The sequence below is a fragment of the Python bivittatus genome, unplaced genomic scaffold (genome assembly GCF_059951505.1).
Source record: "Python bivittatus isolate LINGU-HERP-01145 unplaced genomic scaffold, Pbiv_v1 ctg000350_np1212, whole genome shotgun sequence".
Classification (NCBI taxonomy): Eukaryota; Metazoa; Chordata; class Lepidosauria; order Squamata; family Pythonidae; genus Python; species Python bivittatus.
In genome coordinates, this window is record NW_028277074.1 from 16520576 (window position 1) to 16538914 (window position 18339).

General features: G+C 38.8%; 1 protein-coding gene across 1 annotated transcript in view; it reads right to left on the reverse strand.

The window, feature by feature from the left end:
- ADAMTS5 (ADAM metallopeptidase with thrombospondin type 1 motif 5) overlaps positions 1–17787 on the reverse strand; it is a 50590-nt gene extending 32803 nt beyond the window's left edge. Inside the window, exons 1-2 of the mRNA XM_007430164.3 lie at positions 16006–17787; positions 3524–3656 (exon numbers count right to left, since the gene is read on the reverse strand). Coding sequence (XP_007430226.2) covers positions 3524–3656; positions 16006–17100 — 1228 coding nt within the window. The 5' untranslated portion in view covers positions 17101–17787. The remainder of the gene's footprint in view (positions 1–3523; positions 3657–16005) is intronic.
- Between the last annotated feature and the right edge of the window lie 552 nt (positions 17788–18339).

Sequence of the window (18339 nt, forward strand, 5' to 3'; positions counted from 1 at the left end):
CAAGCCAAGTACTATCTATTCTGATAAGCAAAGGCTCTTAGAATCTCAGGCATTGTCTTTACCATCACATGTTTCCAATTATTTTTTAACTGAAGATGTCAGAGATTAAACCAGACTACCAACATACAAAGCAAATTCTCAACACACACCTTTCCACAAGGTTGATGCTTAATAATACACTGATACACTGATTTTATTATGTGTCCAAAGTTTTCCAGTCTAGGATGCCTCATTTTCTCTTTCAGGTGTGTCTGATGGCAACAGCTATATGATTGCTATTTATAAAACCTCTAGTTTCAGGTTTGGAGAGTTTGAAGGATACGATTAAAAAAACTTCAGCATCTTACCTGCTCATAGTCTGAAAATTGAACTGGCACAACAGTACACCCAAAGCAAACTTTGCTTTGGTTTGGCATGAGAAACAAGGCAAAATCTGTAACTGGCGCTGGCTGAAATTTCTCTTATCTTTGTTCTTTATTTCCAAGAATGTAGAAGAAAAAACAAACAGTTTTCCATTTTTTAATTTAGTGTTCACCCTGCATAACTAAGAATCTTCATGGAAAATACATTTAGTGACCACACAAGATAAATTAAGTTGGAAAAATACACTACTCATTTTTGTTTTTGTTTTTGGCAAACTGGGACCCCAAGCCTAATGATAACTGTACTTTCAGACAATTAATTCCCCAGGGTCTTCCCTACAGAATGTCAAGCTGATATGAAGCACCCAGTTTAAAGGAAGCTAATTTTAGAACATTCTTGCCCTGCCTCTTTCAATGCTGAACATCTTAGGGTAGCATTGGGACTGTTATTTAAATTTATACCCAGCTGTTCATAGTGAATAAACACTGCAGTACATGAATAGTTGTGAATTGTTTGGGAACTCAAAAAAGGAACTGCTGTGTTTGATGTGATCACTATTGATATTAACCTGCATTTTAGGAACATGGAAAGTTGTTTATGTACAATTCTTGGTCCATCTAACTTGGTACTGTCTGCACAATCGAGTTTTCCCAAATTTTACCTGTAAATATGCAAAGCTGAGCTAAGGACTATCTGCAGGTAATGCATTCACTCTACTACTGAGCTATGGTTCTTTTTTTCTTTCAAAAGACTTTCAGCAGTCAAACCACAATATTCTTTCTTTATAATTGTTTAATAGCTTATAGCTTGGGCATGTATATTCACCATTTCACGTTAGTGTAATGCAACCAATGTTGCTGGGAGGTCTAGATCAGTTGTAGACAACACTTTAATACTGAGAGGCTATATAATTATTGGGGGGTGGGGGTGAAAACAGAAATTAGGGGAAAATCCTGTATTGTGGTCAGATCATTTTACATTTATGGGGTTTTAATTTTTTCCATTACTGGGGATGAGGTCTATGTAAGGATATTATTTTTCATCATACTTACTAAGCCTATTCTAGGGTTTACACGTTGGTTTTATTGGGTTTCCATTTTCCAAACAGTACTGATGCCACTGGTTTTGGGAAATCATGTCATTCAAATTAATCACAACATATTTTAAAATATTTTTGGCAGAGTGCTAGCTTAGTGAAAGTCTGTTTTTCTTGGGGGCGGGTCTGGATCTAGTAGGAAGGTCTTATAGGCTACAAAGTGTTCACCATCCAGAGCCTTCCAGATGTTTTTATGTACAATTCCCATATTCCCTTGCCATTCATCATGGGATTGATCTAAAAGATTTGGAGGACATCAGGTTGCCTGTCCCTGGAATTTGGGTGCTGTTAATACTGAATAGCTGTTGCTTTATTCTAATCTACTGAATGGCTATTTAAAAAACAGTAATATCTTGACTCCTGAATTGTCATCATAAAGGAGAAGTCTGCAAATGTGCCACATAACAGTTTATGTCATCAGTCAATTTTGGGGTGGCACGTGAACATCTTTCTTGATAAACAACAGCTACTCAGTTTAAAATTTCACTAACAACTCAATCCAAGAACATGGTATCCCAATGGGACCGGAAGCAATTCTGTGTGAAGAATCACATAAAATGTAACTATATCTGTTGAAGTTCTGAACAGTTTCTTTGTGATATTTTATTCACCTTTACTGTACCACATGGAAGATTTTATTCAACACAGCTAACATTGTGCTCATTTGTTCCATCTGTCTATCTATTCTTGAACTTATATAGATTGTTTATAGGCCTACCTGAATAATGTTTGGCCACTGAAGGAAGCCAAGAACCATCAGCTAAGTGTGGTATCAATGCCATCCTTCTGTCATGTGTGTATGCATATGTGTGTGGTAGTAGTGGGAAACAATAAACTAAGCTCTGATTGCCTGAAGTGACTTGAAATTGCCACAGGATGTGAGAAGGGAATACAACAGGCTCTACAACCCTATATTTTGTCTTGTTAGGGCATTTCGCAGAATTTTCAGGGAGACTAATGCCTTTATTTTCCTTATATCAAACCTCTGCTTTCAACTGGGAGAGGCATACTGTGACAAAATGCATTTTCATATGCAGTACTCCATGACAGAAAACAAGGATATGAATTTGTACAAGGCTAGATTTTGTGCTGTGTCTTTAGCCATAAGCAGCAATTTTCACGTACAAATGCAAAAGAGCAAAACACTTGTTCTCTGTGTACATTCTACTATGTATGTTAAAAAAATTATAGGACAATTTTGATTTCTTGGAATTTTTAAAAATGAATATATCATGTCAGAACCACTATTTTTGAGCCACTTCCAAATTAAGCCAAGGATGTGTGCAAACAACCCATCATTGCACTGTATCATTTTTTCTTTTTCCTTAAAAAAATAAATGATAGGACTGAAATTACAAGTCAAGAAATGTCATAAGTAGATTCTTGGAAGTATAATTATCTCTAGGGTATGGTGAATGCTTGTCAATCTTCAGCTTTAGAAAGTTAACATCAACCAAGCTCTTTTTATGTCAAATAATATTTTCAACATTCCTAGTGATTGGGCCTTCTATTTTGTAATTATTTAGAATTCCAGATGAACCCGAATATTTCAATTATATTATATCCTTTACCCAGCTTGTCCTAAACATTATATTATTGTAATAATAAATGCCTATATAAAAAGTGTTCCCTTTCATCAAGATTTCTGATTAACTCTTAATGCCTACAGAAAAATAAGATAGTATAACATAAGTAAACCAAGTTCTGCAGGAATACAAGTATCTACTTAGTAAGCAGTTTACTGATAAGTATGCTTAAGTTTTTTATAGATAGGACAGGCACTTCTTTAAAAAGTTCTTGTACATATAGGAGCTCTCCAATTGCCACCGCAGCCAGTTCTTAGAAGGGATACTGTCAGAAAGGTATCCTTCTGTGTAACTTTACTTGACTTCAGTTCCCTATTAATTAACCCCAAAGTGCATGCATATGTACACAGCTTTAATCCCCAACTGAATATCTGAATCAGGGGAAAATCTGGAATTACTTGTAAGGTATTTTGGTTACTAATGCAGCTGTTACAAGTGTTGTATTTGGCAAGGGAACAAAAAAAAAGGCGCTGCATACCAATTTCGTGAGCCACTGTAAAAGCCGCATGGAGGCCGTCATCTTCAATCACTGCACAGCTGCGCTCAGGAGAGCATATGGTTCCAACGTCAGCCATTCCCAGAGTATCACATGAATGATGCCCACATAAATCCTACAAGGAAGGGAAGGGAAAGAAAGCATTTGAAGCATAGTTTGTACCCATAGGGCCTGACAGCTTTGAGTTGCAGCCTTATTGCCAACAGTAAGGCCAAATAAGGATTATAGCCAAGATAAGGACATAGACATCAATAGCTACGTTTTGGAGCAACCTTTCAAAAGATGGCATCCTGCAAATGTGTTGCGACTGCAATTCCTAAGATTCCTAGCTAGGAATCAAGGAAATTGCTCTTTCAGTAGTCTAGACAGCACTAGGTTGGAAGACCCACCTTTGGGCTTTTCCTTCAAAGACCACAAAGTCCTAATTGTTGATTGCTAAATCAAATGGAAACTGTCCATTTATTGCAAAGAATTATGCCAGCTCTTGAATTAGTTGCCTTCATTTATACAGTAAGATTATTATTTTAAGGAATCAGTGTTCCTAGTAAACTGTAGCACTGGCATTGGGGTATCGCTTGAAACTGAAATGTAGACTAATTTCTGTGTATATTATGCTAGATCAGAAAATGGTCTATGTATTTATGATGCACTGATGATTATTGATGAAGGTCAGTATTAACAACCTTATACGCTTTAAACCTTTCTGAGTCTTTCCTATAGATAGCCTCCAACCTTGCGTCCTGCATTTATAGACAGCACCAAGTTATGGAAGAATGTAAAGGAAAACTTCCTGTTGGGATATTCTCCTTCTTTTCTTCTAACTTCTAACTGGCTAACTTTAGGTCTGGGAAGATGAATGACATCATTCTATTTAATGATTATTACAGCTGGAAGGCCAAAGTTCAGTATGATTTAGGAACATGACTGGAATACTATCACTGAACTCACTTGAGTGTCAACTTACATGATAAGGAATTAATGAGTTAAACTAAATCACTTAAGTATGTCAGAGAGCGTGGATGTGCTTTTGAGTCAGTCTTCAATCCTGGTAACTGCCTGGATGAGTCCCTGCAGTTGTTTTCTTCCTAGGCTGGAGAGAAAAATTACTGGCTCAAATCACCCAGCTGGCTTTGTGCCTAAAGCAGGACTAAAACTCACAGTCTCCTGGTTTCTAGCTTGGTACCTTAACCACTCTACAAAACTGGCTCTCATATCCAAGTATTCTGACTCTTTTCAATTTCCATATGATAATAAAATAGGAGGAAAAGGAGAATACAATTCTCTCTGGTGGACAAGGCATAAATGATGTATATATTCACAGAGAAACTTAAGCATAGTAATAGATAGTATAGTAATCCTATCATATGCCAGTACTTTTAACTGTATATTACATCATGTCTTTTACTCCCATAAGGAAATTTAGCAATTATAAGTACAAATACAATGAATGGACAGCAAATGGCAATTCTGGACATGTAATGTTACTATAATAGTGTTAGGAGCCCTTATGCAATACCTGATTGTGTTATTTGGGGGTTCCACAAAAGTAAGGACTAGTTATTTGGGAATGGTTAAATCATAATGCAGGATTGTTTAACTGTACTGAACATATAAATTTATATGAAATGTAGTTAAAATATCCTAATCTATAGGGATATACTGTACCTCTTGCTGCCTAGTACCCTTGGGGATATGAAAAGTCTGGTTAGGGCTGGGAGAGAATTTATTTTACCAAACATATTTTAAAGCAGTTACATTTCGTGGGCACCTGTGTTAGCAAAACTGTTTATTTTTATTTTATTTGTGCTGCTTCAAAGTGAGCATCTTCTAATGAAACATACTTGTTGGCTTGTGGGTATCTTTTCTTGACTGGCAGGAAAAAAAAATGGTTCCTGTTGATCTGATATTCTTGGCCAAGGAAAACACTCTGGAAAGATGGCAGATGGGTAAAGCTTAGGTACTAAGAACAGGGATGAACAATGATCTGACCTTTTTGGCACAATTGGTACTATACAATTATTTAGACAATATGAAATTTTCTCCTGCCTCCACACATTCCAAATGTCAATGCAAAAATGTGCTTATGCAAAATAATGAGCAAAGGAAAACTTTAAAAGAAAAGTATTTTGAGTAGCTGCAAAATTAACTGCATTTTAAAGATAAGCAATAATAAAATTGTGCATTCCTTAAACTTTTCCATTCTGCATTTGTCTAATAGTCTTATCAAACAATATCATAGTGCTATCTTCTTCTGACTTACTCAAAATAAGGATCTGGTAAAAATCTGTGGTGTACTCCTGAAGAACAGCTTTCAGTGATGTCACCAGTGTGACTTGAAGAAGAAGGGGCTGCTCAAATCAAATTTATTTCAGCCAGAAAGCCAGAAAACAGCAATATAAAACCTAAAAAGTAAGCGACTATAAATATACATACTGTATATATCAATTACCAAGTAGTATGTATAAATATAAGATATATGACAAGGAATAAGTATGAAATATAGAACATAAAAGTATTGGGATAAAAGTACAATTATAATAGAATCAATAATACAAAATACAAGTAAGTAAATGAATCAAAATCTTCAACTACAAGGCAAATAGCACACACAGAGGCACAAAACTGGTAGCCTGGGAGGATATACTTGGGTTCTTATCAGATTAGGGGGTGCAACAAATATAAGTTGTACTCTCTGCCTGGAAACATCTTCAGGATGGGGTGGATGAGAGTCATCCTAGAGTCCTACAAAGGCAACAACGGAGGAGCATATGGCTGAAAGTCTGCTCACCATTCCTCATATGTTGAATTCGACAGTGCTCCTACCATTCTGTGGTCCTATTGATTACAGTAAGTGTATATTCTATACACACTGTATGTAGGTATGCATGTACACATGCATGTTTATGCACTGTATATATGTACAGTATGTGTGTGTATACTGTACGGTCTAGAACTATGGACTTCAAGCACAGAGCTTTTTTGTGAGCAGAACTTATTCTTCGTGTTTCTAAAAAAGTATGTCATATGCCTGTACAAGGCATTTCTTGCCACCAAAGTGAATGGGTGAATGCATGGTTATTCACTGTGGAAGTCTGAGAGTCAACATGCAGTGTGTTCAAGAATGGCTTATGAGGCCAAATGTGGCAAAACTCTGATTAAAAGCAACACCTGTGAAAACAGTTCAGATGCTCTCTAGGAATCATTCCAATCATGCCAATTCCATTCTTCATAGAATATGTGATTAAGTAAGTGCCTTTTCAATAATGTTGTTTTTATAAGAAACCAGCCAAGAAATCTATCAGCAGGATGCCTTATTTCTTCAAATCCTAGATTATCCTGTTTCATTCAAAGATTCCTTTTACTAATTTACCACTTCCATGAAAATTATATACACAAACAAACTATATTATTAATATCCTGTAGTAATGCTTAGCCACCTATATGTAACCTCTTACTCAAAACGTTTTTGCAAAATTTATACAGAGCCTTTCGGATGTCATTCTGTAACTACTGTTATTCTATAGCTGCTGATTGTTGAACTTTTTTCAAGAAAGTTGCTAGATTTGGAATATTGCTGACTTCAGGAAGCAGTCAGTATCTGGACCTCATTAGGAAAATCGGACAATCCATTTTAATTAAAATTAAAAAAAAGTTGTGCCCTCTTTGTTGTGTCCAAGTCTGCTTTATAAATCAAGCATGATTCTGCTAGAACAATGGTCTCTTTAACCTTTACATGGTTGCCTATGGTAGTATCCAGTGTGAATGCTTCTTTGAGAGGACTGTTATAATAGGCTTATTTCATTATTTTTTTTCTTGTGAACAGTATTCTGAATAGAATCAAATCATGGTAACAATCAAAAGCTTGCTATGGGGATTGGAACCCAGATTAGCTAATAATATAGGTTAGGGACAAGAGCAGAGAATTTATTGTAATTCATTATGGGCATTTTCACACTGCTGCTGGTTCTTCTCCCGAATTCCTCAAAAGCAATTTGAAGATAATCCACAATCATCTTCACTTCTGTCAACCTCCAGAATTAAAGAGCAAGCATTGCTGACCTTCCACAGATACTACAACAGCAAACAAACAAACAACCTCTCATGCCCACTCCATCCAACGATAAATAAATAGTTTGCTCTTCCTGCTGCCAACCAAGTCCTTACTTCACGCTGTTTACATTTGTCTGGTCATATGCAGAAAAATCCCAGAAGTTTCAGTGAGGAGTTGAAAAACCATCAGGGTGTCTTTCCCTTGAAGTCTGAAGACCTCAAACTTAGAAATCAGGAAGCATGGTGGGGCAGAGACCTTACCAAAGGGGAAAACAGGTTGGCCTGAAATAAATGGGCTCATCTCTCAAATGTAGCCAACAGTGGAATATCACAGATTTAAGCTCTTCAGATTGCAGCCAATGTCTTATGCAGAAGTGTTCTAAGTCTTTTACTCTTAACTCTCAAAGAAGTGTAATTGGGAGTGTTTCTTACATCGATTTATTTACAACCAACACATCACACGTAATGGCTGTAAATAAATAAATAGTCAGGACCAAGAACAACGATGAAACAGTCCAATCTAGTACAGTTCCTTTATTTGCTTACACCTTATAGACAGAATCTTGCCAAACTAAATCTATACTACAGCAACCAGTGGATATACCCTGTAAGGTTCTAGGGAGTGGCTATCCTGAATCTCTTACTCTTCTCACACTCCCCCTGTGGACTATGCTGCCTCTTGCCTCCTCCCCACTCCCGGAATGCAGCCCTTCCTTCCTGATAGCCTTGGTCTCCCTCATCACTCTCCTCCTTGTAGATACATTCCATCACATAAATGGAGGCAGAATAAAGATGGAGGAATAAAGATGTGTACTGCAGTGGGGGCAGACTGGATGGATGATAGATATATCACTTAGGTTGAAGCTGAAAATCAAAATGTCATCCTGCCTGTTTTCAATGGGTATCTTCTTGATAGCAGGAAGGGTGTCATTTTAATATGCAGGTTCAAACTAAATGATATATCATTTATCCATACTGAATCAGATTGCTCTGAAGGCTGCGAAAGGTTATTGGGAATAGGTGTGTCTGATACCCCCAATTGCTTTTCCCCTCAGTTGAAGGATACCAGGCATACTCTTCTATGGGCAAACATTCAGTATTTCAGGTACACATCCCCCTTACCCTTGTCATGTTTCAGAAAGTACCTAAGACCATTCTTTTGCACTGAGACCATTTTCTTTTTAATACTGTTATACTGGCTTTAGTTTTTATTTGCTTGCACACTAAGTAGAAACTTTGGTAGTATGCCTGGGCTACTATAATAATATATAGATACACATATTTTAGAAATGAAATTGTCCCCAAAGGCTGTAACATGTATTGTATATATTTAAAATATTCATAAGAAACTAACTTTTAACTGCTCCCTGAATCATACCGTAATAATATATAAACATTGAAAAATAAAAGTTTTCCAGTGATAAGTAGGTACATTCTGTATACATTGATATTTGGTTTTGATCTGTTATCTATCCATCCATCCATCCATCCATCCATCCATCCATCCATCCATCCATTTATTTATTTTACAGAGCTGATAGATTGCTCCAATCAATTGATTCTGAGCAAGATATTACTCCCTGAGTCCATAATATGGGTTAAAATAAATACATAATAATAAAAGATTAACCCAAGAGAATATGTTATAAAACAGTAATGTACACCATGAATCAAAATTTACAAAAAAACACAATAAAAGCAATTATTCACCAGTCACAGCAGCCCTGCCACTGAGGCTTAATGAATTAGCCATGTCTCCACAGACTTTCTGAAAATCAGGATTGAGGGAGACATCCAAATACATACTCCAGAGGAGGGGGACTGAGAACACATGTTTTTATGGACCCTGTAGATAGTAATCTGTGCCTGAGGGAACACATAAAGAGCCTAATCTATTAGGTCTTGCAAGATAGGCAGATATTATCAGGGGAAGGCAATCCCACAGACATCCAGGCCCTGAGCCATCAAATTCTTTACAGGTGTTAAGCAGCACCTTGAATTGCAGCCAGATGACCACTGACAACCAGTGCCATTCTCAAAGTAGAACTATTATATGGATTCCTTCAAGTACTCCCATAATTACTTGAGCCACTACATTCTGGACCAGTTATAGCTTCTGAATGCTCTTAAGAGGCAACCCAATGTAGAGCACATTACAATAGTCTAATTAACGACTAAGGCATGAGTGACATTTTTTTTCATTTTTTTAATGCATCATCCTAATAGTACTACTGAAAAAATACTGTAAATAGATCAAATAACAAATCAATCTGTAGCTTAGATACAATTATAAAGACTTTAAATCATACTGATATGAGTAAAGGGTCCCCCCCCAAATTTTTATTTTTTACACATAAGAAACAGATAAAACTTAAATGTCTAGTGAACCAGTCTAGTGACTAGGAGAGGTTCACAAGCATGAAAGAAACTCTTCAGCTTCAACTCAGCAACTGATATTAAGAGTTATACTGCTTATGATACTGGAGATATTAAAACTTATTAATAGTCTAATACTCCAATATTTGTATAATTTTCTTTTAAAATTGTATGAGTTGGCAGTCTTCAAGTTGTGATAGGAAATTCCATATTTCAGCTATATACCATGTGATAAATATGAATTAGAATAAACCTAACCATATGATACATATTTATCATAAAATATCCTAGCTTCCTGTTAGGTCTTGACAAGAAAAAGAGCATGAGAGCTTTTTATCTGTAAAATGGAGAAAATTGTGATTTGCACCATAAAACTTTTATGAAAGGAACAGAAAAAGAAATGATTAAACTAAATGGAAAATGCCATCTCCTACCAACCACCCAACAAATAGAAGATGTAGGTGGTGCTTTCCACAGTCATTTTTTTCCCCAAAAGGTATACACTAGTACTTTTCTGAGAATGTAATTACCCAACATAATTGGGTGACAAATTTTGCTAAGTGTTGTCCTTCCAGAAGATCTCTGACCTGTCTTTATAGCAACTTTCTGCTTCAGAGAACGGAGGAAGATACAAATAAATAATAAATTCTTCACTCATCTTAATCAATACTGCTGAACAGGTTGATGCCTCTGTTCTTATTAGGTAAAACAAATGTGGAGACTTTCTTTTGGCCAGGGGCCACACTTTATTTATGACAGATTATCTCAGAGGGTGACAGGTAATATGTCCATTAATATTAAGATGGTACAAGAATGGATAAATCCAGTATTTTCATACCTTTGGGGGCAGTTATGGAAGATTGGAGCCTTAGGATTTTTCATAAAACAAGAAAAATCAGACTTATTTGGGAAGGTGTTGAGGGGTGAAATGACTATCAGAAGCATCCGCAAGGCTTTTCCCCTTAACACCTCCCAAAACATGCAAAAAAGCCCAAAACCTGGCTCTTGTTCACTTCAAGGTAGGAGTGAAAACAAAGTGAAACAATCAGAAATTTGGGAGAAAGCGTCCACGTAATGACAGAGCTCCTGATTTTAAGGGAAAGTAAATGATTGCTTGAGAGCAGTTGCCAGGAGTCAACACTGACTCAAAGGCAGAGAGAGAGAGAGAGGGAGGGAGGGAGGGAGGGAGGAAGGGAGGGAGGGGGAGAGAGAGAGAGAGAGAGAGAGAGAGAGAGAGAGAGAGAGATTACTGAAACACCTTGAACTTCAAAAAACAGCTTATAATAAACTAAAAACATTGATAATAAGACTCCACCTCAGGAGAAGATAGTGGGGGAAGTGGCTCAAGAAAGGTATGATTTTCTAAAAAAACAGATATTGAAAGTACAATCACAAATAATTCTGACAACAATTTAAAGAATGAAGTCAAAAGGAGGAGGTCAGGATGAGTTGAGGTTAGTGAAGGATGCTAAAAAGAACAATAATATTTTAGATATATTCAATATAACAGAAAATGAAATAATATACCAGCCACTTGGTAAAGATGGCTGAAGGGTAACATATAAAACAAAAAGTAGAGATGCTTAACTCCTATTTTGGTTGTCCTCTAAGATAAGGATATGTAACATGAGCATTTGAGAAGAGAAAGTTAAAGAAGTAATATTTTAGTCTGAGCTTGAAAGAAATAGAGAATGCCTACTGACTTGGAAAGAATTCAAATCTTCCAGACCTGATGAATTGTATGCTAATGCTCCGAAGAAAGTGGCTGATGGTTTAGCACAATGTTTATTAATTATCTTTGAGAAATCCTAGGAAACAGGTGAAAAATAAGATGTCTGGAGTAGATAAACAGTCTCTACAAAAAGATAGAAAAGAGTGATTTGACAAATTGCAGGCCAATCAATTTGATACTGATAATTGGAAAAACTTGAGAGCAGATCACAAAATCACCTCTAAGTACCTTAAGTCAGCACAAATTTATGAAAAGCAAGTCTTACCAGTCCTATCTATCTATCTATCTATCTATCTATCTGTCTGTCTGTCTGTCTGTCTGTCTGTCTATCTTTCTCTTTCTCTTTCTCTTTCCTTCCTTCCTTCCTTTTTAAATCAGGTGAACTTCCCAAACAGGCTACAACTATGCTGTAGATGTATTCTCTCAGTTTAAGCATAAGGATATTCCATGATGAATACAGTGTAATTAATTAGGAGGGGGGAATTTTAGACTGCATCAACAGACATAATTTCTAAATGACAGGACATAATTATTATACTCTATTCTGCTTTGTCAGACCTCACCTTCAATTCTCTGTCCTGTTCTGGGAACTACAGTATATCTTAAGAAGAATTCAAATTTTATATGTATCTTTTGTTGTCTCAAAGATGCATGCCTCAGCCTTAATGTGTTACGTTGAATATATGCAAATATTAACTTTGTAATGAACAGGAATGGAAAATGTACTTCATACATTTTATCCACGACTAAAAAACTGTTTAGAAGAAAGCATGTCAGTGAACAGAAACTCAACAGGCCTGCATTTGGACCCATTAAAAAAAAAAAACGGAGCTGTGCTTAAGCGTCTAGTTGCTAAGGAACCTACTTCATACATTCAAAAGAGAGTTGTAAAAGTTGAACATTCATCCTGATGCTTCTTGTCTCACTGAAAAAACATCTGATTTTTTTTTTTAAAGCAGGCTTCAGAAATAAAAACAAAAACCTGTGCCCTTTGAGCTGTTTCTTTTGACATTTTTACCTTTAAACTCTTAGTCGTGTTTACATTCTGCACCATGAGCAGTGATTCATTCTCCTTCAAATGCCATTAGATGAGGACCTAAACATATTTCTTCATTTCCAGGCATATTTATTTATTTTTCTCTAAGTAGAACAAACATATTTTTTCAATTGAAGCAAATAAATTCTGGCAAATCTCCAGTGACTTTAAAATGCACAATTTTCAGCTTAAACAAATTGAGGAATCTCAGTTGAAATGAACATATGTTACAGAAGTCTCATTTCATTGTGCTGTGCCATTATGCAGTGTTGGTTAAGCATGAGGTGTAATTCATACAGTATGATTTGTAAATCATAATTGATTTCTCAGTTTTATGTGTAAATCAAGCTACTGGGATTTGTTCAACTAATTATGGTTAAAACAAATCTGACCTATGAACCTAACCTATGTTATACCACCCGCTTGTTGTCAAACCTATGACCCTTGTTAATATTAATTAACTATGGAACAAGGAGATAACCATGAAGAGAGAATGTACATGGTATGAATTCTATTATAATTACATGGTGCAGTGATCAAACATTCATATGTATGAACAGGCATGCTTTGGCAAACTTCGGTCTTAACACTCAGTGAAGCTAAGTATCATGATGGATGCATATAGAATGAATCATATAACTTGTTGCACAATGAAGAATATAATGGTGTCCAATTTATTTTCACATCCTTTTTAATAAATGGATTAGTTTTTTAAGGTCCCACAAGACTCTTCATTGTTTTTACTGCAAAAGACTAACATGGCCACCCACAATGCAAATCAGTGTAACATGTATAAAAAACGTACTCCTCCTTCTCCACATCTGAGCAGCCTCTTTTCCCCCTTTCTTCAATGACTTAAAGAAATGTAAAACAAGTTGTATGAGGTAACTAATATACGCTTGCACTCCCGTGTAATTGTGCAATTGTGCAATATGATGTACGGGAGGAAAATGTACTCTTTACTGGACCAGTTTGCCACATTTACTTTCATTCAACACAAAGTACACATCAATTTTTGTTTTTCTTTTTAAAAGATCATCCTTAGAGTAGTTATGCTGCTTTTCGTTGTAGCCATATGGATAGTTGTCACCTTCTTGGTTCATGAAAATGGCTGAATCCATACATCTTACTAAATAATGTTTACTTAACCAGGATTTGTAGAAAAATTAGCTGAGGCCGCATAATGCAACAAAACAAAAACACCAAACCACCATATTATGGATTAGTGCAAGATGTGAAACAGGTAATCGAGAGAGCAAAGTAGGTAAAATTGTTACCTAATTTTAGAGATTATTTTTGTCAACGGAATTTAACTGTGCGTGAAATTGTGTTTTTAAACTGGAGTTAAACATGCAAAACATGGGAGCAATTTCCTGTCCTGAAACTTTCTGTTCAAAAGGTTTTTTTAATATTTACTTTGAGAACATATAGCACAAGTGCAGCACGACTGGAACATCATAATATTTCAAGTATTTAGAGTAACAGAAAAAATACACAGCCTGGGTATTTTTTCCTTACTCCCTCAACCAGAGTAACTCATTCCACAAACTATCCCAAGCCCTTATTTTTCTGGCACTCTCCAGTGATGTAGCAGAGGAAGAGAACTAATGGAAAGTTATGTGTTTTTCTGAATCAAAAAAGGAAAAGTGGAAGAACACTCCAAACAAGATATTTGGAGCAAAAACTCAGACTCTTTTTTTTAAAAAAAATAAGGAGGTTCTATTACACAGACAGTGCCACATGCTCCACCAGAGCCCTGCCCTTGAACTGGTTCAGCCAATCCTTCCAAAATAACATTCAGAACTCATCCCAAAAGTGGCAGGGATAAGACTTGGCAGGCTGGGAGACCGGTTTCTATCTTGTGGATAATGAGGCACTTCAACCCCACCCTTCACCTAACCTGATGCACTACTTCTCTGCGGCTGTGTTTACATGTGGTTTGAATTTATGTTCTCCTCTCCTGAGCCACACATGTTGTGCCTCACCAATTTTATTGCTACTTTTTCTCCATGCTGAAAATGCCATGTTAAATCACCAGCAGCTAAGTAAGGAAGTTGTGAGCTTCCTAAGACTATACTGCACAATTTGTTCCCACTTAATCAACAGATACAAATCTGGATCTGATCCAAAGAGTTCAGAATCCTTTTGCTTGCTTATATCCCATTTATACAATAAACTTTAAAGCACTTAAGGGGGGGAAAAAGAATAGTAATGCAATTTGATGGATTACTGATTTTTCTATTCATATCTTATTATTTCGTTGGGCTCATTTTTAAAATACTTCAACAACCTTCTGCAATGGTTTCTGGCAATATACCTGGTTAAGTTAGATCCTTAAGAGAAACTTAGTGTATCTTTCTTGAGTGCCAACTTTAAAATGGAAAACATTCTATGGCTTACAGAACTTTTCCAGAACTTGAATCAGCAGAACCACTTACAATAAGATTCCACTAACAGAGAATAGTTCTGTAGAATATCTTATCAGGTTCCAGGTGGAATAAAAACACAAATGCTAGGTGAACCCACTGAAAGATAGGTGCAGCACATAGAGAACAGGGTTTTGTGTAATTATTTCCAGGTATGAGGCATGGCTGTTCTATGCCAGAGTCAAAGATCAATTTCCAGCTTACTTAGTGGATTCTGAATAAACCTAACAGGACACTAATTTATCTGATGATTATAAAAAGGCAAGTTAAGGATACCTGCTCAGAAAACATGTAGTTGGAGACTGCATCCATAAGCCACTGTTCAGTCTCCTGATTCCTACAGTGGCATCTGCAGCATCACATCACAAATGCACAGCTTTTGTCACAACACACATGCAAAAGAAATGTGGCTTGCAGCACCAGTTCTGATGCTGTGGTCATTTGCCCAACCTCCTAGTCCCCTGTTGATGCTTCTGCACTCAGATGGCAAGGAAGCTCATAAACAAGGTACCTGTTGATAGCACCTTCCCTCTCCTTCAAATTGCCAGCATATAGGAAGAATAACTGCTGGATCTTCCAGCAGCGATTAAATGACATTTAAATTTCATTTTGGTTTTCATTATTATTCCACTAGAGCAGTATATGTAAAGTGCTAGCATGAACAGAAACAGAAGTTAAACAAAAATCTCAAATACAGCAGCAACCCAGCACTGACTTCATGAAGCTAAAGAGAGAGCCGCATGGAAAATCATCTGGCACACCTGCTATGAAATAGGGAAATGGTACTGAAAATGGAAGTCAGCATTCATGGACTCCCTCACCTATGGCCTCTTCCCTAACCTACCTCACGGGTGAAAAGAACAGCAGCATCATAGTGCTCCTCATGATCATCATCCAACTGATTGTGCTGGTGCTGCCACTTGCAGAAGTTTTTGAGTGTGGTAGCTGCATTCTTGGTGATCTCTAAGCCCTTCTCCTTGTCCCCCAGCACCACCACCTTCACAACCACCAGGCGGATGTGATTCTCAATGCTGGCATGTCCATAGAGCCGGGAAGCAATGGTAGCCAAGGTCAGCAAGTAGTGATGGAGGCCTTTGCCATACTTTTTGGTCATGGAGTCATCAGCCACCAGGAGAAGTTCCACCTGCCTGGCTCTAGAGATAGAGCGTTTCCTTCTCTTCCTGTAGTCCACAGGAGGGACAAGGGCGACAGGGGAATGTGCCATCCTGGTGGTCAGATCTATCTCCAGGTTCCCCTCCTGCCCTTGAGTCAGTCTCTTTCGATCCAAAAGTGGGGCCATGGAGTAACTGTGAGTCTCACAGGTGGGGCGGGAAGGCAACGTTTCAAAGCTGAAATGATCCCTGAAGAAGATATGGAGTATCTGGGCAGACACATCCCCATAGATCTGCTCCCTGGAGGCCTCTTCCTCTTCGGTCACAGCTTTCCCCCGGAGCAAAGGCTTCACTGTGTAGCGGGCATGCTTGACCGCAAAATAGCCATCTAAGCCACCACAGAGATTGAAAACTGCCAGAGACTGGGCACTCCCATCCACTGTGCCCCGATAGTAGCAGTGTCCCTTGCCCTGGAGAAGCTGCTCCGTGGTTCCAAGCAGCGCGTCCTTCTCCAGATCTAAAAGGAAGCGCTTCCCCTCCAGGTAGAGGATGTAGCCCACCTTGCCTCCTCCAGAGTAGGTCTGATCTATGCTCTCCACTACCCCGCTGGGTCGCTGCTCCCGGAGAAAGGGTTGGACAATCCCAGTCGTCCCTGGTGCTGGCGCTGCTGGCGCGGCTGGCGCGGCTGCCGCCGCTGCCGCTTCGGATTGCTGCAAAGCTTTATCATAGGCAGGTGCTGAAGTTGCTGGGGAAACTCTGGCGGTGGTGGCAGCTTGTAAGCTTGCAGCCAGCGGCAGCAGCAGCGAGCAAACAATCTTCAGTTGCATGGTGGTGAGCTCCGTGGCCGGTGATTCGACGGTCGGGCAGGGGACGGGGGAGCGGATGCGAGGACCGAACGTTTGCAAAGGCGGCGGCGGCGGCGGCGGCGGCGGCGGCGGCGGCGGCAATTGCTTCGGTTCTTCTCACGGGCTTTGGGGAGAGAGACGCCGCGTTTCCCGCCGCCAGCAGGCACGAGAGAACTTGAAAGACTTCACACTTCGCTCTCGCAGCCAACGAGTCATCCGACTGAGAAAGCCAGCGGCAATTCCAGCCAGTCCGACAGGAGGAACCCCTTGATTCCTTTCTCCTCTTTTATATTTGCTATTATCCTTCTGTCGTTTGGCGGAAGGAAGGGGAGCGAGCGAGCGAGCGAGCGCAGGAGCGGGCGGGCAGAAAACAAGCCTTCGCTTGCCGGTAATGGAGCGGGGCGGTGGGGGGGTGGGGGTGGAGAGATGTCCCAGGTTAAGCGGCAAGCCTCTTCTCTGAGTTACGGGTGACGGTGGCAGTCAGCCCCAGTCTGCCGATGCGAGCCAGAAGAACCCGGCGAGCGCTGTGAAGATGAGAGGAGGTGGAACAATGCATTTATAGCGGAATGCCATCCTGCAATGGCAATTTCAATAATTCGTCATTGCAGGCTGCCTCTTAAAGGGAGAGCTTCGAAACATCCCCTCCCACACTTCCTTCGGAAGGGGGTGGGGTGAGGGTGGGGGTGGGGGTGGGGGAGAAGAGAGGGGCCGTGGGTCACGGAGGTAAGAAAGCAAGAAGAGAGGAGGGCAGGGAAAACCTGGAAGACGTCATTTGAATAAGAAACGGGAGAATTCCCAACTTTCCTTCTGAATCGCTTCAAGCTGCACCCTTTTCGGGAAAAGGCTGCTACTCGTTAAGCAGTCAGGCTGACTGGACACTTTCCTTTCCTTCATCCCCCTCTTTCCGTCCCGCCGGTTTCGACATTGCCCTTGTTATGATCCATGCGAGTGAGGTGGTGAGACAGCTTTGTGGGTAGCGGAAAAGGACTGATTCTTACTCAAACTTTCTTAGGAGTTTAGTAAGCGGGGAAAAAAAAGTAAGATATCATTGGGGCTTTTTTGCAAACAGTGGCTGACTCTTCTCAAAAGAATATCCATTATGACACCATCATCTTGCCTAAAGGAGCTTAAGCTTGGATGGAGAAGCATCATCATCATCATCATCATCATCATCATCACCAGCAGCAGCAGCAGCAGCAGCTCATCTTTGTGTAAGAGAAG